This window comes from Aphis gossypii, chromosome X (genome assembly GCF_020184175.1).
Source record: "Aphis gossypii isolate Hap1 chromosome X, ASM2018417v2, whole genome shotgun sequence".
NCBI lineage: Eukaryota > Metazoa > Arthropoda > Insecta > Hemiptera > Aphididae > Aphis > Aphis gossypii.
In genome coordinates, this window is record NC_065533.1 from 55582608 (window position 1) to 55607403 (window position 24796).

Here is a 24796-nt window from a genome sequence, read left to right on the forward strand (position 1 = left end):
AATTTTAAGTTATAACTCGTAATTTATTATTTAATAATATTTTTAAATATTGTACGAATATTATAGAATTAAGTCTTGACATATACATATTAAAGGTTTAAAGATTAAGACAAGGTTTTCTCGGTTTTCTTGTTTTTTTTTTCTGCTGATTTTTTGAAAAATACTTTTTCTACAACCATACTGATACCACGACATTATATATAAATTATCAAAAATACACGATGTGAACTTATTGATCAATGTATAACTCATATTAAAGTCCATGTTGGTAGCATATCTGTTCAATGAATGCTTTTGAGTCTTAAAAATTAGCTGTACAACTTTTTTTAATTGTCGCCTGGAAAAAAAATATTTAATTCGTTCAGCCTGCTTGAATTCGTAAATGAATTCAATATGAATATTGTCCGACACCAATAAAATTGAAATACTTTAAGCCATTCTGAAAATATTTAAACGACAAATAAATCGTTTGTTTTAGGTATCACATAATAAATTTTTATAATATTTATATCGTATACAAATATACAATTAGTGCATAATACAATAATTACTTAAATACAGATTATCTATTTCTTAATAGCTATATGATTGAGTTAGACAATTTTCAAGTGCCTAAAACGAACAAAAATAATCACATATTATAGTTGTATATATTTCAAACTGTTACACATTACCGATGAAACTGTATAGTAGTGCTAATCTCTTTATCACTTTAGTAATTAATTTTGTTCGACTTTTATTTGAACGGTTAATTTTTTTCAGGCTCATTGCAGACAGACTAATAGCAGTAACGAAGAGACATTCAGAATTTGGAAGGTAGGATTATCAAAAACACCGGACAAAACAAATAGACGCTCTTGTCGGAAAAATAATGTACTGCGTAGTTCAAAGTTATACAAAAAACAACATATAATAATAAATTATTTTTTTTTAGTCATATACCAATTATATTTTTTAATTTTTAAAATTTGTATTATTATTTTGACAATAAGCACTATGGATGAAAAAATAAATGAGAGGACTTAATTGTTACTGTAGTCGGTAGTGGTTAGTCGATTAACAGGTCTCGGCGACACCTATTATTATTATACGCTTTAAATGCGCCTAGTAGTGTCATCTGGGATTGTGTAGAAAGAAAGGTTTTTGATGAAGGGGTTTCTGGTGGCGTGCGCTGGTATAAGGTGAAAGTATTTTTATAGTGTTTCAGCTACATTGTCGGAATAAGGAGGTTCCTGTAGAGTGTAGAGAGTATTATTAGACACATAAAATGAAGCTTTGATTATCTGTCGGAGGTATTTGGACTGGAAGGTGGATATATAGAAGTTAACCTATGTATATTACTAGGCGTTGACGTCCCTAAGAAAATTGATTAATTTTTCATAGTTATCTGGATAGTCTGTTTATATTTTGAGGTGAGTTGTGAAAGATTTACATGAGAAACTATTTGCACGAATTTGGTTTTTAATGCTATTGTGTAATCCTATGTAGTCAAGGACGCCTTTGAAAAATAGTAGTGGAGGCGAAATAGTCTTTGATGTATTATATGTAGTATACCATTGCCCCTGATTAGGAGTTTCGTGTTAGTTATCAAGGTCTGTATCATTATAAGGGCTTCGGTAGCTATTTGGTGTCACAAATTAGTTTTGATTTTTTGATATTACTTGACAAGAAGGGGGAGGGGGTGGATGATGTAGATAATGGGCATTTACCCTCTTTGGATTTACCTTGTTTGTATTATTGATGATTTTATTTTTGACGATTGATACCCTTGAGGTATAACGGTAGTGTCTGGATTTAATTGCTGAGCGAGTTATACATATGTATATTCTTCGTTTAAATTTAACATATATTAAATAATTATGTCCCGAGTCTGAGAGCTGCTGATGACGTGTATATGCATGTTTGACAAATCGATGAGATAATTTTTTCCTGAAGAAATACGATATAATATTATGTTGGGACATAATTCAGGAGCGACGGAGCGAACATGACGTATATTTATAGGTCACGTTCGGCGATGAACTCAATAAGTACTCGTATATTATATAAATTAGTCTATATATTTTCTTTTTTGTTAGTTGTTTTATATTTAGTAACATTAGTAGCATGCTTTAAAAATAAATAATATAATAGTCAAAAACTGTGCAATACATACAACTTTACTAAATATAAATATAATAGGTACTTTTATAATTTATATATTATTATAATTCTTTTGAACAATTAAAAAGTTACTATAAAATTACTTTATAACAATTGTAGTTCTTAAAAGATCTAACTCTCGTTTGTCTGTCTGAAATAAGACTGAAAAAAGACGTTTGGAAAAATAATAACTAGTAGTTCACAAACAGATGGGTAGTTAGTTTTCACAAAGAGCCTAGTCTTTTACAAAATACTATTTTTTAATTTTTTTCTATATGGCTTATGACATTGACATAATATGTATGATAAAATAAGATTTTTTATTAAAAGATCAATAGAATAAAAATTTAAAATAAAATTATAATGTGTGTTTTAAAAAAAAAGTTTGTGTGCTCGTCATTACCTTTTTGAATTAGTATAAAAATGCTTCAATATAAATTTCTGGTACCAATACATTGATTTCTATAAAAAAAAAAAAAATAGTTGTTACTTTGTTAAGGAAGACCTCAAAAGTCAAAATCCAAAACCTAAAACTAAAAATTTACGGAATAATTTAAATTTAAATTTATTCAATACCAATCTTTGACAAAATCAATTTTATTGTATTATTAGACATATAATTTTTATAAAAAGTTGGCTTGTATAACTCAACGTATTTGTACAAGTATTTTCTAAGCTTATTACGATTTTTACAACAATTTTGGTCCTTTTGAATTATTTATAAATATTTAATATTTAATATTTTTGATTTTTTTTTTTAATTTTTAATGGTTACCTACATTTATTTTGGTTATTTAAAAGTTAAAAATCTCAAAATGTAATATCAACTTTTTCTTGAAATATTCTACAGCAATAAAAATATTTCGAAAATACATGATCATAATTTTAAAAACTTTGGACAAAATTAGTGAGAATCACTAAAATTTGCTATTTTAATATTTATATAATTTAAATTTTATCTTAATATATAATATATTAGGAAATATATTTAAGATCCTTCCATTTGTTTTATTTCACGGATACTGTGTAAGGTAACCTCACATTTCTTTGTATGAGTGTTTTAAGTAAAAAATTTGAGAAAAATGGATATTTAAACGATAAATATGATGATTTTATTTCAACAAATTTTAGCTATTATGTTGTTTTCAAAATATATTAATTGTAGGGAGTAGGGTCTAGGGATTTAACTTTTTGATATTACGCTTAATATTCACGTTTCAATTTTTTTTTTTAAATAATTGGACTAATTATAAGCTATAAAAGCCATGAGTATAAATTATTTATATCTTAGTATTGACTTTCAAGTTTATTTGCTAAAATATGTAAAATAACTTTCTATTAGTAATTACTAATTATTATACTTATAAACTATAAACGATGGTTTTAACAATATTTTGTTTAACCTACTACCTATCATATGTTATTTTATTATTATTTGGTAAACTTATACAAAACCATTAGTTTCAACAATTTCAAAATGTATGTACTGTATAGTTTATAACATAATAATATAATACTCATACATTATAGCAATAAATTAATTATTACAGTAAGTAAGTACATTAGAACTTCGATTATCCGATTAATTAATGTCCTTGGGTGGTCCGGATAAGCAAATATCCGGATGATTAAGATACGACGTATCAAATTTTATATAATTGTATGAATATATTGTATGTATGTATTTATTATTTATGTATGTAATATAATTTAAAATTCGTAATCATAAACAAATAATTTTATCATAATATTTAACCGAAACGTGTGTAACAAAATAAGTTTTAATTATAATATGTGACATATTTTAAAACCAAAAAATAGCCGACTTGGCGCATTATCTTTTTTTTCTCGTTCAGTTAATTGATTGTCCGGTTGATTGGCGTTCGGGTAATTGGAGTTCTACTGTAGAAAGTACTAATAATGGGCATAGTATTTACTTATAAGTATGATAACAATATTTTGAAGAAAATTACACATTAAAATACCTAAGTAATTAATAGTTTAACAAATAACCAATACAAATACTGATATCTAGTGCTGAATTATTAGTTATACAATAATTAGCTGGTTTCATATGTTAGCAATTTAGCACGAGAACATTTATTTAATACGAACTAAATAAATGATTAATGATGCTTTTAAATGTGTTGATAAATATTAAGTTGATATTAATGAATAATGATATTAACACGTGAGACGTTTGATGGTCAGTTGGTTGCAATATCCGCCAATGTACGTTTATAAGTGGAGCTGTATAGGTTCTTAGACAAAGAAAAAGAGATCAACTTGACTGAGGTAGAGAGAAGACGCTTTACTGTTTTTAGCTTTATTGGGAGGTTATAATCTTTTGAGCACTTATACCACAATAATTGGTCTTCATCACATTTGATGCAATGAGGTCAATAAAAACAATATGACTTCGTATGATCACTGCAATGACCGTAGGCTTGACAGTATAGTGATATTGAGATGAACAATAATTATTTATTAGATAGTTTTTTAATCGAAACGTAGAATTGTAGAGATATTAAAAATATATGAATTATTATTTTTAGTATCAAGTTTCACAACAAATAATGACATGTTATATGGATTTTTATTAATATTATTTTATAATTGTACTTAAGTTTTGGAAATTAATTTAATTTTGATTTTTTTTGTTTATTAAATAAATTAAATAATTTTAAGTTTAAAAATATATAGGTATAATAGGTATATACTATATATATATATATTTTTTTTTTTTTTAATCAATACGGTTTCATTGAACTTGTATGTGTAGGTATAAAGGTATTCTGTTTTTTCGGGCTATCCCAGAAAAAATTCTTGCCATGTACGATTTATTTTTAATTAGTTTTAAGAGGATTTGACACCGACCGTTTTTGTCCTTGTCTAACACACTTATATACACGTTGAACATAGAAATATATACGTGTTTTTTTGCCAAACTTGTAGATTAATCTAGTAAAACTATAAGATATCTAAAAGTAGATTTAAATTTGTTGTTGAGTTTACTTTGGAAAATTAATAGAATGATATCTGTACCTATTATTGATTAAGTAATTTTTAGATTAAGGAATATTAAATAGAATAATATTTGTACATCCTGCTGTATATATTATTAATTAACAAAAAATAAACCATTATTGATTAAGTTATTCTTAGACTTAAGGAAACGAGTAATTTTTGCAGTTTTTTAAACATAAATTATTTAGTACATATTATAACAATAGTGACACACGAATGATTAGGGCCGCTATCTGCAAATTCGGTTATAAAGTTCAAAGGTGGCAAATCAACATCCGCATAAAAATAATTATACGACAATCAACACAGGGTTCAGTCACTCACTCACCTAACGTCTTTACAACAATTATTTAATTTTCTGTTAGTTTTTATAAGTGTAATAAATTTAATTTACTGTAACTTATATCTTTCGATTTGTCTAATACAATATTTCAATATACCTCTTCTAGTTATTCTATATCTTCTATATCATGTTGGACAAGATACAGCTTTGGACTACAGGTCATTCGAAAGGTAAGTGAAAAATATACATAATAAATATTTTCCGTACATTACTTCATTTGGAAGGAAAAACTCTCGTACCCATAGAAACAATCGGTATCGAACCCCCTTAAAGTTCTATACTTATTTCGATTAGGTATTTATGTAAAAATTTCAAAAATTTCCTTCACTGTACTAAGTATATGTATTATGTATAATATCGAATTACTGATATAAATGCTGGTATAAATACTGTCAAAATACTATAATTTTGATTTTGAATAATTTTCTGAAAATGTTTATTAAACAAATACGTATCTTTTATATATTATTATAAACCATGTGTATAGTATTATAATAAATATACATGCAGATATAATCCATCCTGTTCATCTTGGTACATAGAAATCGTTTTAATTAGACAAAAAAAAACATGGTTCCGAAAAGGCGAAAACTATATTAAGTATATATTAAAAGAAAATGTTATAATCTATTTAATAGAATAGATAATTAAATGCTTAAACTATAAAAGAAAGAAATATAATTTAAGAACATTATAATATGTGCTTTGTATACTATTTACAAATTTATAACTTATAATATTTTAATTTGATATATCTACTTTAGATAATTTACGAGTATTATATTCGTAATAAATAATGGTATAATACCATTAATAATAATTTAATAACTACAAATTGATTATGTTTGTACAGTATTGTGACAATGACTACATAGATTTTTAAATGGATTTTATAAACCCATTACCTGACATGTCAGGTACCTAGTCTAAGGTCTAAACTTATTAGGTATTTAGGTGTTATAGTTTATAATGTGATTATATATATACGTGTACATAATTTACACATTTGTCAAGTCTACAGATCTAATATATTAATATATTATATATTATATTCAATTTATACACCTTATTCAATATACATATCTACTGATGTGAATAACTGTATAATTAATACATAATTATTTATTACCATTTACATACTGCTAGGTATTTAAGCGTTTTAATAATTTACGAGTTGTGAAATTTCAGACGAAGAAGTATATTTAAAATGAGAGAAGTTAGTTCAGTAAATAAAAAGGTGAACTCAAAAATATTTTAATATTCCTTCAGCCGTTTTATCAAAAACTTTTAACTTTCAGCGTTTATATAGTTATAGTTAATTAAAAACTTACCCAAGAGTAGACATTTATTATGTACTTTATCGTTTATAAAACATTATACTGTAGTTTTAAATTTAAACTGACTTTATAATACAATATATATAGGTAGTTGAATGTTGATTGATGTAGTTTTAAGATTGATAATGAAGAAACGTATTTTGAAAAAGTAAAAATATAGGATTTTGGGATACTAATTATTTTGAGAAAAACTTTAATTAAAAAAAAAAAAAAAAACACTAATGAATTGAAAGCGGTATTTTCAGACATTATAAAATCTGTAAAAGGTCTGCCCATTATATTTTATTAATCCTTGTAATATTAATTTAATGAAGGAACTCCGAACCATGTAGGTTAATCATTATTTAATAGCTTGGAAGTCTTAATTTATTAAGTACACAATTATTATTTTTATCACTACGCGCATGTATCAAATCGTGTAATTTGTTATTATTATTTATTATTATAAACTGTTCAACATAAATATTAAACACTACACTACATACTCGTACATATAACAATATAAAACACGCTTATAAAGTCATATATATATATATATATATATATAATGTAAATGTATATACACATATTATAGTATTTATATATATATATATTGCCGTCATGCGCACACACCATATAGTATATAACTACTGCTCTTTTCCCTAACCCCTCCCACCCTCTTTTTGTCCATTTGCTTCCGTTTATCGGTTTTCCCCTTCCATACTCTTTTTCATAGCGTCAAAAACAGCAGCGTAATCTTCTATCCCCATATTCCTCAGTTTTCTATTCTAAATCTTTATTCTAATATGCAATCGCATCGTATTTTTTTTCGCTGTCATGTACGGTCTTTTCGCTGCCAGCCAGCAGTCGAGCTGACATCCGAGAAAAGCCGGAGGGCAATGTACGACAGAAAGTTGACTCAATATTTTCCCACCAAATAGGATATATAATAATATTTATGTCAACAAAAGATTTTTCTTGTTTTGTTTTTTTTTTTTTTTTAAATTCATGTCCTGTTGGGATAAACAAAAGTCACTACATTTTATAATACGAGTTGAAAATTAATATGCTTATTGTTTTTTCTATATATTGTTACGTCCTGGCCAGGTCGATGTAATATGCATCAACGTACAAAATGAATATGTCATGGTTGTTCAAGTATAACTGTATAAGTTAACGTTTATTAAAATAATTCTTGCACGAATACAATTATTATAAGCTTATTGTAAAACATATATAAAAGATGGTGAGTGGTGTTACGACCGACCTCTGAATGTCATAGATATCCCTAACCATCTGCCGAGCTCTTGTCTCGGTCTCCCTTGTATATGATTTCTTACAAAAGAGTGGGTGGCGACTCCGTCGTACGAGGGGTCCCAAAAAAGACTGTTTGTGTAATCTAACACGTCATGATTGTTATCGAATCGCAGAGACATCGAATTTTGACTTTTTGCAAGGAGACGTGTAATTTTACTTTAATCGTTAAATTAATATATTAATATAATATTCCACACTCTCGTGTCCTGTACTCGTATGCCTGTAGTATATTAATTATAAAATATGAAAAATGTGACATTGCATAATCTTATGTGTTGGTAATTATTAGTACGGACGGTATGGGTCCGTAACAATATATAACGAGTATGTTTTCCTTACTGTATAATTTCAGTTTTTATTCGCGGTTTAAAACATACAACATATCTATCCATATAATTATATCTCTTCTGTCTGTGTATATATACTATGTGTATAAACATATTATATGCAATGTAACACTATATCTAGTACCTATTACACTCATATTATACAAATCAAATAGTAATTTACAATATGATTGTTGGTATATAAGTTTCTGTTTTTGTAAGATATATATAATAAATACATAAACTAAACAGAGCAGTAGTGGTTTTTTTTTTACCCCAAATCCTTAAATCGATTAGGTACCTCATATTTACACTCGGTGGTATTATCTCATTATTATTATTAAAGGCCGTCATTTTTTCTCTTGCTATTATCGTCGTTCGTTTTCCACTGCGGGATGTGGGGTAGCTAACTGCAGCTTGGTGGAGGTAACCTGGGCGTGACGCCTGCTCTCTCGAGGCACGCCCATAGGAGCAATAGCAGCAATGGCCGACCATACTCGACAATTATCGTCAGTACAGCATCCCTCATCTCACTCTATCCGGTAGCATACACTTCATCCCCCTCTATGGCTTAAAGGGGGTGCGGGAGTAAGTTGACTGAGAGGAAAAACAATGATGGTGGTGGCCAAAAACATTAAGGCCGAGAGAAGACCACCGCCGTTTACCGCCAGTGTCATAATCAGTGCGAAATCAGCCGCCGTTGTTGTATTATCATCCATATAATTTTTTAACATTATTGATAATAACAAGAAAATTAATTTTATTAATAATAGTAATAATAATAAAATTGTTATGTGTATAATTATGTATTATAGAGTTTACTGTTAGTAGTTGTGTTTATAATAGTTTTCCAATGTGGTAAATAAATGTGTATCATGCGATTAAGGATTATGTTGGATGTTCCTCGTGTACTAGCAGAATAAAATAAAAAGGTTTTTTTAAATTATTATTATTATTTTTTTTTTATTACAATAGTACCTACATAATATAGCCACCGCTGTATAATATATATATATATATATTATTTTATATTATATATTATGAAATACGTGTGAAAATGTTGCGAAACAAAAGTATTGGCACGCGATTCTTACGGTGGTATTTTTGATCATCAATTAATAGTATTACTCTCAATGTAAATTTATTCATTACTAAAATAAATTTAAAACCATTTTCTATATTATATAGATATATTTATCGGTATTTCATACATTTGGTTTTTATAAAACTAATTTAATGGAGAATACTACTTCTACCGCATTTACAATTGATAATCAACCGTCAAATAAAAATAATAACGAATTGAAAAACGGGGATAATATCGAAGATTGTCAACAACAACATCAAAGACGGCAAAGGGCAACCGGAAACGGTCGGTGGTGTACCAGCAGCACTCGATCACGGTCATCTACATCATTTCTCATTCACAATTTACTTATATCTCGTTCGGGCGATGCTACTGACGTGCAAACACCTATATCTCCTCCATCACTTCCGCTGGTTGAACAAGAAAACGATAATGAGGATTCTAGTAATAATAGTAGCAGCAGTGAAAGCAAAAGTAGAAGTTGTAGTCCACAAGAGATGCAACTGTCATCCCCCGTAATGGACGTTAATGAAGAAAAAGAAGACATTGACGGAATGTACGATGCAGAACACTATAGAGTTAAGAGACGTAAATGCACAATTCCTTTTAGAAGAAGAACGGCTAAGAAAAAAGAGAGCGTCAGTACTAATGCAAGCGGTGATAGTGATATTGAAAAAAGAGAAAGTAAGAAAATTAATAATATTATAGAAAATAATTTTATAAGATAATTTATGCTGTATGATAATTACTCAATTAACACCATAACTTTCTTATTTATCAATGAATAAAACAATAATTAAAAAATGTATGTATAATAATTATTATAATCATACACTGTTTCTTATTTATTTATGTGTTAGGTATCAATTTAGTTAATTAGTTTTTAATAACAAAAAAAAAATCGTTTCGTATTGTTGAATTGGGTAAAATTGTTTAAGTTCATAATATCAATTATGTTTTGAAAATTCACACAAATAGACTTATTTTTTATAAAACAATAATAGGCTAAAACCAATTATTATTTATTTACTCTATTTCTGATAGGTACTTACATAATTAATTTAAAGCATGGATTGTAATTTGTAAATCATAATGTGCGTTACTATTTGATATATATGAAAGTTATAAATCATTTTTTTATTTTAAATAATATTCAGCAACATACACTGAGTTTTAACCGTATACACTTAGAAAAACAATACAATATAAGATTATCTGGCAGGTATATATGATGTGTTATTACCTAGTTATTATTTATTACTTATTATAGTTATTACTTTTATTACTATAATACTATCAGTAGGACAGGTATTTTGTAACAATTTTTTCCATACAAATTTTTAGACTTAGAAATAACTGAATCATGTACACCTATTTCCCAGGAATAGTTATAATATTACATTGTTTTTAATCTTAACTGCGGTCTCTTTATAAAAAATAATTATTTACTAAATATATTTAGATACCTATGTACAATTTTCGTAACGGCAGTTATTTATTTTCATGTACCTTTAAACCCTAAAACCTATGATTATTGTTTGTTTATTTTTTATTGTCAGTACACGTATATTATAATTAATTTTTTAATTCGTTTGCATTAATGTTAACAGCTGACAAAGAATCAGCATCACTAAAAGTTTCAGAAGAGGATTCACAAACCCAATCAATGCAAACTCAACCGCCGCCTATTTCAATATACCTATCCACAGCTATGAATCATCAACATCAACTATCTGCACTACAATCATCAATCCAAACACCTACTTCAACGTCAACCACGCCGGTATCGTCGTTAAACTTCAGTGTAAACGCCATTCTCAGTGGCGGCGGTGGATGTTCGAATGGGCGAAGCAATAGTACTAGTAGCAACTGTAGCACCGGAAGTAACGGGAGTAACGGGTCCAGTGGCTTGGATATGGTGGAAAAATCATGCCACATCAACAAAATATCTATGACACCGGTCAACAGCACAACCAACACTTGGCTTCTGCTGCTTTTTTGCGAATTACAGCAGCAGCCGCTGCAGCTTCCGCGTCATCGCCTTCTGGTAAGTTGAATGTTCCATCAACACAATAATAAAAGCTTCATCGAAGTACAATATAGACGTATAGTTTTCAAACAAAAGAATAAATATGACGACATATCGTTAAACTTAAAACAAGCGTTTGCTAATAATAGCGATTCAGTGAAAAGTGGTAATATTAAAAGTTGTGCGCAACGAATTAGTCGTTGCCTCGTTGGTAAAATGTATAATAACTTTTTGATATTGAATGAAAATATAGTTAAAATGTATAATTAATAATATTGGTATTGACGATTAAAGTAAAAAGTGTTCTACATTAGTTATTAGTTAGGCATAAAATATAAACATTTTTATTTTTTTTATAATAGGTACCTATAGTCAATAACGTAACAAATTATATATTTATATAATATAGTTAATTTCAACTTCTAAACGTTTTCAATGCTTCATATAATATACAATATAAAAATATAAATTCTTAATATTATATAAAGGGACTGTACGTGCAATGATATTGAAGTATATTATTATTATGGTGATAATGGGTGGGGCTGCCGTTCGATCTTCTCTTTTTTCCTTTTGCTATAACTTTCATTTTTTTCTTATTCCCTACAAGCGGGTAGAAAGTGGCGTGTTCTTAAATTTATAGCATTAGCCGTTTAGTGCTGTCATTCACAGCCCTTTTTGCACATTTATCTCACTCTATACATAATAATAAAAATATCTTATTACAACAACTGTACCTAACAATTATTATTATTATTATTATTATTGAAAACACCTATAGTTCACAGTTATATTTACGAATTAGACGGGAAGTCTTTATTTGAAAAACTAACTAATAATATTAATTTATATTAGTTATACATTTCAATACACAATGATATTATTTTTTTTCGAGTTTAAAAATTTACCGTTTATAATGAATATGACGGTTTTTATTCATTATGATTTTTCGTCAATGACATAGATATAATAAGACATGTTATATTAGTAAACACTGCACATCCGATTATAACACTATCGACACTAAACACTTCTCAGCTTACATTTATGTACATTGTACATTCGTACTATTGTATACAATGTACATTCGATTATTTCACTTGGAACAGTATGTAACGTAACACAAACACAGCTGAAATAATGCTATTGAAGCTCTTTAGTACCTACAAATAGTAACATAAAACTACTTATACAAAATGTTTAAACTTCGATTTAGCTGACTATATTGTACAATATATAATATGTGCGTGTGCTGTTAGTCAATCGATATTTGTATAGAGTTACACTGCAGGAATGACACGGAACACAGTGATTATTATAAAGTAAACACTAGAAAAATGAAATTTGATTTGCTGACATTTCTATTTATGTCATAGAAGTCTATTATAAATTTATAAATATGTGTATTTAATGTTGAGATACACAATAAATTGTGTATTACTTATTAATTTGAGGAAAAATTAGATAGTAAATAATAAATCGTGGATTAAATTACTTAAACACATATTATAATACGTAGGCATACATTGTAGAGAATATAAAGTGGTTTATATGTGTACTTATGGAAGAATATGCTATCGTAAATTGTACAGGTTCATAAATTATAAAAATTAATAGTTGAGTAATAAAATTTAATTACCTTAAAATAAAATTTGCATTTACGTTTAAATGAAAATTGTGGTATTGAGAGAAAACATTTTCGTTTACTTTATTATCTATATCTACATCACATAGGACATGTAATAAATTTTTTTGGGTACATTGTACATACTAAATACCACATTAACATTAAACACAGCAGTACTCTGTATGCTGTTGATTTGCTTTTAACAATATTTAAATAAAATCGAAAAATCGTACTCTGATTAATAGTATCATGCTATTGAGTAGCATCCTTAAATTTGAGTTCTATAATAATTATCGTTATTGATTATAAACAAAGGATACCGCTGGTGGACTAGTATCCTATTTCTATATAAGGATAGTAAATAGTTACAGTAGCGTATTTACGTAATAACAAGGATATGGATCCTCTTAATTTATATTTACTAACTACCAATTGCTTGAAATAACACCATATACTTACAATACATTATTTTATTAATTTGCTATAAGTTCTAGTCTTCATTAAGATTTAAATGGGTTGGACTTGTTACCATACCATTCCCTGCAAAAATAAATAAGTGTATAGTTGAGATCATTGAAGAACTTCGTCTTAAAAAAACTATATCTATAAAATTATCTCAGGTTCAATAAACGCAGTAAACGCAATCGTACTATAATTAATTATTACATAAATCAAAATAAACTAAAAAAGTTAAAACTTTTTGTAAAAATAACGAAAAAACCAACATATTTAAAAAAAAAATTAATATTACCTAGAGAATGTTCATACAAATACTAGGTGAAAATCTCCACGATTATTTATTTTTGAATTACAATAATAATAATAAAAAAAATGAATTTTGTCAAAAGTAGTGTTGAGTATAAGGAATATGCCTATATTCCCATTTTTCCTGCTGTTTTATGTCGTTCATAGTAAGTTTCACAGTAACAATTAGATTACATTTTTACCTAAACCAATACACCCTTAAAGCAAAAGGTTAAAGAACATTTTATGATAAAATTTAATTTAATTTAATAAAAATCAAATCACATAATATCATGTTTGTTATTCATATTTTTTTTTACACTAGTAAAATATTGCTTTACTCAGAAAAAATAAAATATTATATTCATCACTACTATTAAATATTTTCAAAACGTGAGTTTTTGCAATAGTAGAACTTTCGTATATGATATTATGATGATATAATCTGTGTAATGTTTATTTCCTAGAAAGTTTCGTGTTATCGAATGTCATAGATAAAATACAAAATACAAATACTTAATATGTAGTATAGGTATCTGGTTAGGCTCTGTACTCATATATCAAGTATAAAAGTCACAAATAATACTCTCCTATTTCATTTTGATAGCATAAGACAATGTACTTTAATATTGACCATGAGTCTACAAATATTTTATTTGTTATGTTGTGCGTTTGATACTGCATATTGGATGAAAATAAACTTGCTAAATCAAATTACACTATTTAATAATTAGAAATTAAAAGTGATTAAATGGGTAATAAATATAATTTATTTTAACTTAAGATAAGTTTTTATTATTTGTACAGTTTTGAAATAAAAATTTTAAAAAAGTTTTATAAAGTAAACAAAGCTATTTTTATATCTTTGATAAACAATTATATTATAATATAATTAACAAAATGCACCCAAAATGTGGAAAACAAACACCGACAATGTCTATTTGTTATTCAGCTGTACCTACGCCTGTACAAATCGATAATTTGTTTGTAGTTATATAATATAATAGCATATTAATTAACCATTGACAGTGTAAAAACAATTCAAAATCTCAAAGAGATGAAATATATTTTAGACATTAAAGGCCTATATTTTGATTGTTTTATCATGTTATTCATCTTTACAGTATTTATATAATATCCTTTTGCCAGAAAACAATTTGCTTCTTTGTCATAATAACTGGATTTGATTTCCTTTAATAATATTTACAACTACCTACATAGGTAAATATTTTTGTTTTGATATTATTTACTTTATTGTTATTATTTAGTGGATGTATTAAATATTACTGTTTATAAATTGTAATTTTTACTACTATAATACTACTCGTATATATTCTCATAAACAGTAATAGTATTGAAATGTCGTACGCAGGTACGAACATGTATTATTATATTTCAAAGAATATATATCGAAATGTATCAACTATAAATTAGGTATAGATTTATTTAATCTTTAATAACTTTGTTTATTTAATTATATACTTTTTGTCCAAAACTTTTCATTCCTCCTTAATTTTAAAAATATAAAATGCATTCAAAAAACTATAGTGGCCCACATTATTTTCACTATAAAAATCGCGAAATCAGTTCTGTTGTTATGACTATCGCACATTAATACTGCGTATTATTATTCTTGGACAACTTTGTTATCTGTATAAAACAAAATAATATAAATAAGTCTGCCGAAGAAAACTTATGTTATAATGCATAAAGCATAATAAATCAACAAAACAATTCCCCCAACATATATATAAGCAAGTTAGGTACGTGCTTACTTAACTTTGCACGTTTTTCATAACATTTCCAAAATACACGATTCTTAAGTATAATTTGACTCCGTAGTTTGTAATTATATATTAGTATCGTCGATAAAATATTGTAGTTAATACTCCGTGGAAAAGTCACGATCATTTTTCTTTTCGTGGTAAACCTCAGATATTTGCAGAGAACACGATGTACGTTACAGGGAATTGATTTGTTGAAAGTTTTATTTCGTTTTTATGCGCTTTACGTTTTAAGTTGACGTGTTGAGCAGATTTTTTTGTCTTCTACATTACAAAATTCTGTTAAAATAATATAAAGCAGTGTAACTTGTGTGACCTGTGATATAACAAATTAGAGTTTACCGGAAAATTGTGTATAGGTATTAGGTAGCCACGATAATCTATAGTAGTGTCTATCTCAGTGGTGCCCAACCCACAGCCCATGGGCCACATGTGGCCCACGAAGGTATAAAAGTGGCCACATAAATTTTTTTTAAATAAAAAAAAGTAAAATAATTAAAAAATACGTTTTTTTTTATCTTATTATGTTAGTGATTTTTCTGTCAGATATTTTCAATAATAAATTTTACGATTTAATATCGATATATTATACCGAAAAAAAAGATTGGACACAACTGGTCACCTCATCCGTGTATAATGGTATACCCAATTAGAATAGATGAAATTTGTTCGAAAATCAGTGCTTTTTATTAGCGCGAAAATAGTATTTCCATATTATGACAATCGCATAATAAGTGACATCCGCAATAATGACACCGACCCAGCGGGACACCTGTCTACTTGAAACGATTTACTCGGAATACGTTATGAATATTCAAATATAGTTTCGTTAAGACTGCATAATGATTGACGTTATCGTCTTCTCGTTTCTATATAGGTCCCATGTTTTACCATCACCATCATCTCGCTTCGGTCGCCGCACTACACCATCACCAGCAACGACAGCAGCAACAGCAATTGCACCAAAACCGAGTACAGCACGCTGTAAACTGCAGCCCGTCGCCGACGCCTCCGCCGTCTTGCAGTCTTCCGGCCGCCGCGTCCAACACGCCGTCCACTTGTACCTTCTTGACGGACTCCACCAGCACACTGACCACTGCAACATCGCAACCGGCACAATCTCTCAGGACCATAGCCAAGCCCATCGCACGCAGACCCGCCAACGCGGCGAATCCCAACGCGGGTTCCAACGGCAATGTCCACAACTCCGCACTGCTGCCGCTGGCCTCCGCAAGTTTGGCGTCCAACGGTGGTCCATCGAGTGGCGGCGGCGGTGGCGGCGGCGGAGGCAGTGGCGGAGGTCATGCGAACAACGCCAATGACAGTGCCAGTGGCGGTGGCGGCGCAAACGTCTGCAACTCAACCGCACTGTCGAACACGTCCATTTCGTCTTCCTCTACTCCCGGTAATTATGGCACATTACCGTAGTTTAGTTGTAGAGATTAATTATAATAATAATAATATTATAGTCGTATCCATTGCATTATAAACGCGTATATCATATTATATAATATTGCTGCAGTGTAAGCTGCTGCTGGGCCAACGACGTCAGACCGCGTATAAAATGATTAATTGCTTAAATTTCGTTTAAAGTAATTTGTAATCTTCACCGTTAATGATGCTGTATACAGTGAATCACATAAAGTACGGAGATGATGGCGCGGCACAGGCATTAGTAGGCAGTAGTATAGCGTTTATACCTATACAGCAAAAAGTTTGTTGTTTCTGTTAGCATAGTTTGTTAGTATAACTTTGCAAAAAAAAAAAAAAAAATAATAAACTAATAATAATAATATAATTTCCCGCTGACCCGGAAAAATGTTTTTCTCGAACGGTGCGATCTTTCGAAGGTACCCCCCTCCAAAAAACACGCCTCGCACAATAATCATTAATTATAAAATAATCGTCTGTGGAGAGCGAGTTAGCCGCGGCGGCGGTGCACAGTCGCTAACGCAATAACAATTTCTCTCATAATTATTATACTGTACACCCATCGCACTTAAGGCTATGATTGTACACACATTGCAGTATAAATATAATACGGAGGTGCCTACCTAGTTATTATTTATTTCGTTACTTATAACGTTGATATATAAAGTTTGAGCACAGTAAATCAAAAACAGACTATAGCAATATGCGATCTACGCGTATACATGTATATGTTTTTGACGAATGATACCACGCGTTAATATAGATCGTTAAATGCATTCGCGTACGTCGTAAACACGAGCTCGTATACAGTCGCGTCTACAGCGGACTGGCCGACACGTGCCGCCGACCTCCGTTCGACTGAAATGTCATCGGCAGCACATGCAACGGTATAAGCCGTACGAGTATATACATATATATAGTATGTGCACCGACTAACAACAATTATTCGTTTAATCATATATATAATAATAATAATAATATTATATATTGTATTTTATTGTGACATTGCATTTTAAACGACCATAATCGTTGGTCTAATCGCCGTATTTTATTTATTATTTCATATTTCTCCTGTGTGTGTATATATATATATATATGTATACGAATACGAATACGATAAGGTACCTATTATAAAAGCAAAATAATAATAATAATAATAAAAATAAAAAAAATAATCAATAAAATTATAACGAGAACCCGGGAGCTGTGTGTATAAGAGAGTATAATAAATATAGAGACGAATTTAAGAAGAATGGAAAAATAAGGAAAATAATATAGAATGCGCGAACAAGAGAAATAACCGACTTCACCCCGTCCCGGCGCAGTGTAATCGAGTGCTGTGATTCCGACCACCCTCTCCGCTCCGACATCGCTGTTGTTCTAATACACCTCCCCAGTTCCGGCAGCAAACTCATTCGCCGCCGCCAACCCCTGGGCGAACCTGTCAAACGCACGCGCTACACACTACCCTCAGCACTACCCTTGTTCCCATCTCTCTTTTCCACTCACTTATTATAATATATTTAATAATCCAACGCAGCCGCAAAAAAGGGACCCTTCCGCCGTATTCTTCTTACCATTGAAGTCAGTTGCACACACTGCCCACCGATTAGTGTTGTTGTCGTTATTAGCGTCTGTTGCACCGGATTGCATTTCTGTTTTTTTTTTTATACACAATAATATAGCATATATATATATATATTTCGCTGTCCCCTTCTTTAAACAATAATAAAAAATAATAATAATAAATAATTAAAAATCATCTACTGTATATAACGTAGGCGATTGCCGTGTAACATTCTGCTGCCCGGCATAATATCATAGGTCCGTGACTAAAATGCGTATAACACTTGAATTATTTTAAGGATAAAAATTATTATTATTATTATTATTATTATTATTATTGCAACACGTGCTGTTGGCGGCGCGAATATTGTCGCCCTGCTCTTTGCTGCAATGTGGCGTCGACGTAACGCAGTAATAATCATAATAAGATGAGAAGGTAACAGCTGTAGCTGCTTATATTATTATTAACACCGTCACTGTGGTTATTTATTATTATTTATTTATACACTGACTAGTCGGGTTAAACAATAGTAATACTTCGGAAAATGTAACTTTGCGAGCTTGCAGTTTATTCGCCCTCCCAGGCTGCAGCTTATCGTCATATATATTTACTTTAAAAAAGCAAAACGTTTATAAACGTCATGTCCTCATGTATATACATATTGATTAATCATGTAAAAAAATAAACGAATAAAAATGAATTATCCGTTTATATAGTACTATTGGCGAACTTACAACAACATCATTATAAATACGCCTAACAACATAATTGGTTTGTAATTGACTTCTTTTTAAATTCTTTAAATCATAATATTTATGTGTAAATATTTATAATATACAAAAAAAAAAAATCCATAAAACCAATTACGACTACTGTCATAAAAATGAACAGCCATTGATTTGATTGATTTTTTTTAACATTAAATTTATTTTTTATGATGTTTGTATGAAATGTAGATATTATGATTTCATATTTTTGAAATATATTAAATCTTTAATTGCATCATTGCGGATTTATATTAAGTTCACTATGACCAATGACAACTTTGTTAGTTAAATTATTAATTTTGGTCTTTGAGAAACCTCATAAGAAACCTATACTAAATAATCGTCTGTATAATGACGGATTACTATAATACTGGCTATAAGTATTTTTTTCACAAATATTTTTAGGTCCAGGACGACCTAATGGCTCAGGAACAAACAGGTTCCCTATAGTACACCCTCAGTACAATTATCGTCATCATTTAGCTCATCAACATCCTCACACTCATCATGAAATCCTCATGATGCAGTCTCGATCAAATGGAGTATCTAGCTCCAATAACGGAACATCCAACTCTATGGCTGCTGTTCCTCCTTCGCCTTTTTCATCTTCCACCACGTGGCCTTATAGTGCGGGATCCAGTGCAAACGGAGCCGGATCTGTGCATATAACCGGAACGAATGCACATCATCATAGAATTACGCCATTGCACCATCATCAGCATCATCCGTCAGCAACAACCATGCTATTAATGAGCACCAACAACAACACCTTGAACGTGATGAACGGGGTAGTGGTCGGTGGAAATAACAGGGGAAAACCACGGAGGGGCATGATGCGACGGGCGGTGTTCTCTGACGCGCAACGAAAAGGCTTGGAACGTCGGTTTCAGGTGCAAAAGTACATTAGCAAACCGGATAGAAAGCGATTGGCTGACAAGTTATCGTTGAAAGATTCACAGGTAATTAAAAATAAATAATTATATTTCGTATAATATATTTTCTATAAAGCTGTTAGTAATATTTTATTTAATATTATATATAACACTATAATACTTATTAACTAAACATTTATTTTTGGGAAAGTAGAGATTTTTCTTATCAGAAATTTATTTATTGCTTCTATCTTCAAATTTTCTATGTATATGGCCTTGTGGGTATGTGTTTATTTTTCCGTAAGAATGATTTATTTATTAAAGCATCCAGGAAAATGTTATACTTAATTATTACTAATAGTTAATGCTTGCACAAACTGTATTGTCTATTACAATAATATGATACAAGTAAAGGTACGAATTAATTAATCGATGTCATGATTGTTGTGGTCGGTAGGCATTCTGTTAAATTTAAACTATTTAATTGTTAAACTTAACATTTATATAATCATATAATGGTTCTTTTATGTAAGTACAATTTATACAGATTTATGAAATGTTTAATAATAATAATTGTTGTTCTGTGAAAAACTTATGTTGTTTTAACGCAGTGTCGTGGTTACGACATATATGGTGAGTATATGCTTTTCATAAATTTTCGTATAGTGATTTCACTATTTCAGTCAAGAGTTATTGACTCTAAAATAGTGTATAAATATTCAAAAGTTTATTGAAAGTCTAGAAAGTTAGATGGATGTCTGGGAAGTTAAGTTAAAGTTTATAGGATATGATAAATATTAAACCAGCTAACATAGGTATCTTATAAAATATATATACAAGTACACCTATATTTCATATTTTACCTATACCACGGGCCTACGGCTATACGCCTTTAACATAGTCAATAATAAGTATACATTTGTAACAAACTTAACTTGATATTAAATAAATATTATAAAATCGTATAAAAAATATTTAACATCATTACAAAAGTATAGGTAGTGATGAAACAAATTAATTCAATAATAATTATACCTAATTCTTATTTGCATATTTATTCTTGATAATAGTTCTGAATATCTGAATAAACTATATTTAATATTAAAATATGTATTTATTCCTTTTATGGTGAAAATTGTATTTATTTATTAGTTTATTACTTATTAGTATATTTGTACGGAATAACTAATAAATATAAACTATAAAATATACATATACTACCTATATAGATATTTAGGAAAAATAAAAAAAATTAAAAGATAATTAATAATCTGTTAAAAATAATAGTGATACCATTGAAAACGATAATTATAGTAATTAATAATCATACAGTGAAAATTAGTATATTTAAAGGAAAAGTTGATTTATATAAATACAGATCAAGGTGTCAACATTAATTTGTTGGCGTTTGTAATCGCATTGGTAATGTTCTTTGAATCACCGTTTTATTATCTTATTAACACTATTCTATTATATGAGAAATCGTTTGAATATCCTTAATCATAATTCATTCTATACGTAGCTCTATGTTAAGCTAAATGTTCGATAGTTCAAATTTTTTTCATATCTTTTAACTTGATTTACCTAATTGAGCATTAACTATATTTTTAAAGTAGTTTAGGTATGTGAAAATGTACTTGCACCGTAATGGTGATCGACATTAAAAACATAAATTATGCTTGCGAACATTGTCTATAGCCACAAGCAAATTACTCTAAAATAAAACAATATATATTTATTGGTTTATGTAAAAATATTAACGATTTTTATGAATAGAAAAATATTTAGGTAATTTAATTCTAGTTGTGTAATTTATATTGTGAACAATGTTTATAATAGTATCAGATGTAATAGATTATCGAAAACTAAAGTCAACTATCAAATTAAATAGCACTGACAGAAACCCTATTTTCACGAGGTTAAATTATATTTACTTTACTTTAACAAATACACAAACGCCATAAACACAAACCCATACTGGTACTTATATCGATTATAGGTAAGTTGCAATCAAATAATATTATCTATTTCTTTAGACTCAGGAATGGAACTATAAGTATTATTCTTTCAGTTGCAACTATAAAATGAATTATTGTTAGTTTGGAAATAAATCAAGAGATACTCTTTGATGATATTATATTATTATTTATATTAAATATCTATTGATATTTATTGATATTTAATGTTTACCCGATATTGGAAATCCTTTTAAAAAAATATGCTGATACTAGTTGGTACTTATTACATGTATAAAAAAATGACGATGTATTAAAATAAAAATTTTTTAAAACTTGTCTAATACAATGACAAAAATAACAAAACCTAATTTCCTATATCTCTTTTGAATAAATTATACATACACACTGTTATAAAACTCCACGTATGGCGTGTGCACACAATGTAAATCATTAAGTAGAAGTAGTGGGAGGTAGTTAACATTTTCGGAGAAGGGTGGGGTTGGTCCAGCTTAAAATTGTTTTCAAAAGTTTTTAATGAATACCTAACCTTTTTAGAATTTTAAATACAAACTAAATTTTAACTAAAAAAAACAATTATTATATTTAAACAAATATATTTAAAGCAAATAATAGTTCGCAGTTAATTCCCAGTTTTACTAATATAAGTCTCGGAATTTAATAGATACTCACCGCATATAGATGACAATATGTTATACGATATTATATTATTACATTATATTACTAACATATAATATAATATAAACTATAAATATTACCAATATAGGTACACTATAAATATTTATCTTATATTAGCCGGAGAATGAACAGCACAAAAATGTGCTGAATCGTGTAACTACTGTAACTTTTAAATAATGTTATTATAGGTACGTTTTAATATTACGAACAACAGTGGGGAGTGAGTAGGAGGTCAAATCTCTCGCTTGACTTGGATTATTCATTGCTATAACTCTCCAATTAGATAATCAATAATACGCTTTTACAATACGTTAATAGTACCTATAAAACATATATTTTCCGTGTGCACAATTATTGAAAATCGTAGTGATACGGAGTAATACACTTAACGTAAAGCATTAACATTTTTGAAAATATTTCTTTTACATAATTTTAATTTATTAAAAAGCAACGTTTTTATCATTTTTTAAAGTTTTCATTTATTAAGTTTGGTTCTGTTTCGAATGGACCTTCGGAATATTTCACCATCAAATCAAACTTAGACAAGTATAGTTTATTAATTAAAATGAGTGATTATAGTAGTGGACCAACAAATTGATAGGTACCACCTTGTACCACTCCACTCAGATATTTTAAAAACGTTTAATACTTATACTTTGTAAGCTTCTCGCGCGTCCAAAATTTGATTTTTATAAATCGAATTAGTAAGTTATCGCACAAATAATAAGCATGGGAATAAAGAATTATAAATGCACGATTTCGTTAAAAAACTAAGACAAATAAAAAATTGACAATGAAAAATAGTAAAAAATATAATTTTCCTAGAAAAACGTTGTTTTTTACGAATTATTACAATTACGCAAAGAAAATATTTTCTAAAATTTTATAGTATAGTAAATTTAATTAACGATAGCAGTGTTTTACGTTAAACGGATTACCACCGGTACAATATAGATTGACCGACGATTATACAGGGATTTGGATTTAATTTAGTGTCGTTGTATAATATATATTGTGACGGTGATCAAACATAGGTATTATGTCCACCGGCCACCGCACGTGAATAAAGGATATTCGAGTTTGAAAATGAGATGAGATTACGCCTTCGTTAGTTTCTTATATACTTTATAATATAGAGATCCACTGGTGGCGGGTGGAGAAGGGAAAGTGCGCGACTTTCGTGACGGAAAATTTAGATGAAAATTTATTTCATATTTTACGTATATGTATATACAGGTAAAGATATGGTTCCAAAACCGACGGATGAAGTGGCGCAACACCAAGGAACGAGAACTACTGGCGGCCGGCACGGGTTGTCGCGAACAGACGTTGCCGACGAAAAACAACCCCAACCCGGACCTGAGCGACGTGACTACGACGTCCACGGCGACGTCCAATAGCGGCGCGTTGCCGTCTTCGTCGACGGCCACAGGGACAACGCCGACCTCGGGATCAGGAGCTGCGACGTCGGCGACGCTGCAGGCATCGGCAGGAGGTCAACAACAGGACAAAAAAAATACCAACGGCATGAAAAACAATCATCAGCATTCACACCACCACCATCAGCAGCAGCAGCAGCAGCAGCATCATCATCATTCGGTCCAACAGAAGCAGATGGTACCTCAGAAGAAGATCAACGTGGCGGTGGATCAGATGCTGCTCAACAGGGGCGGCGGCGGTGGTGGCGCAGGCGGCCCGCCACTAGTAGTCAGGCAACAGCAAGTGTTGTAGTAAAATTACGATAACGATATTAAATAATAATA

At 29.3% G+C, this 24796-nt stretch overlaps 1 protein-coding gene across 1 annotated transcript; it reads left to right on the forward strand.

The window, feature by feature from the left end:
- Window positions 1-9129: 9129 nt before the first annotated feature.
- Window positions 9130-24779, forward strand: LOC114121927 (homeobox protein slou-like). The gene is given in 7 exon segments (XM_050206508.1): window positions 9130-9403; window positions 9660-10242; window positions 11169-11465; window positions 11468-11605; window positions 16620-17147; window positions 19913-20466; window positions 24270-24779. Coding segments are annotated over 6 exon segments (2547 nt in total). The 5' UTR covers window positions 9130-9403; window positions 9660-9707; the 3' UTR covers window positions 24765-24779.
- The last annotated feature ends 17 nt before the right edge of the window (window positions 24780-24796 follow it).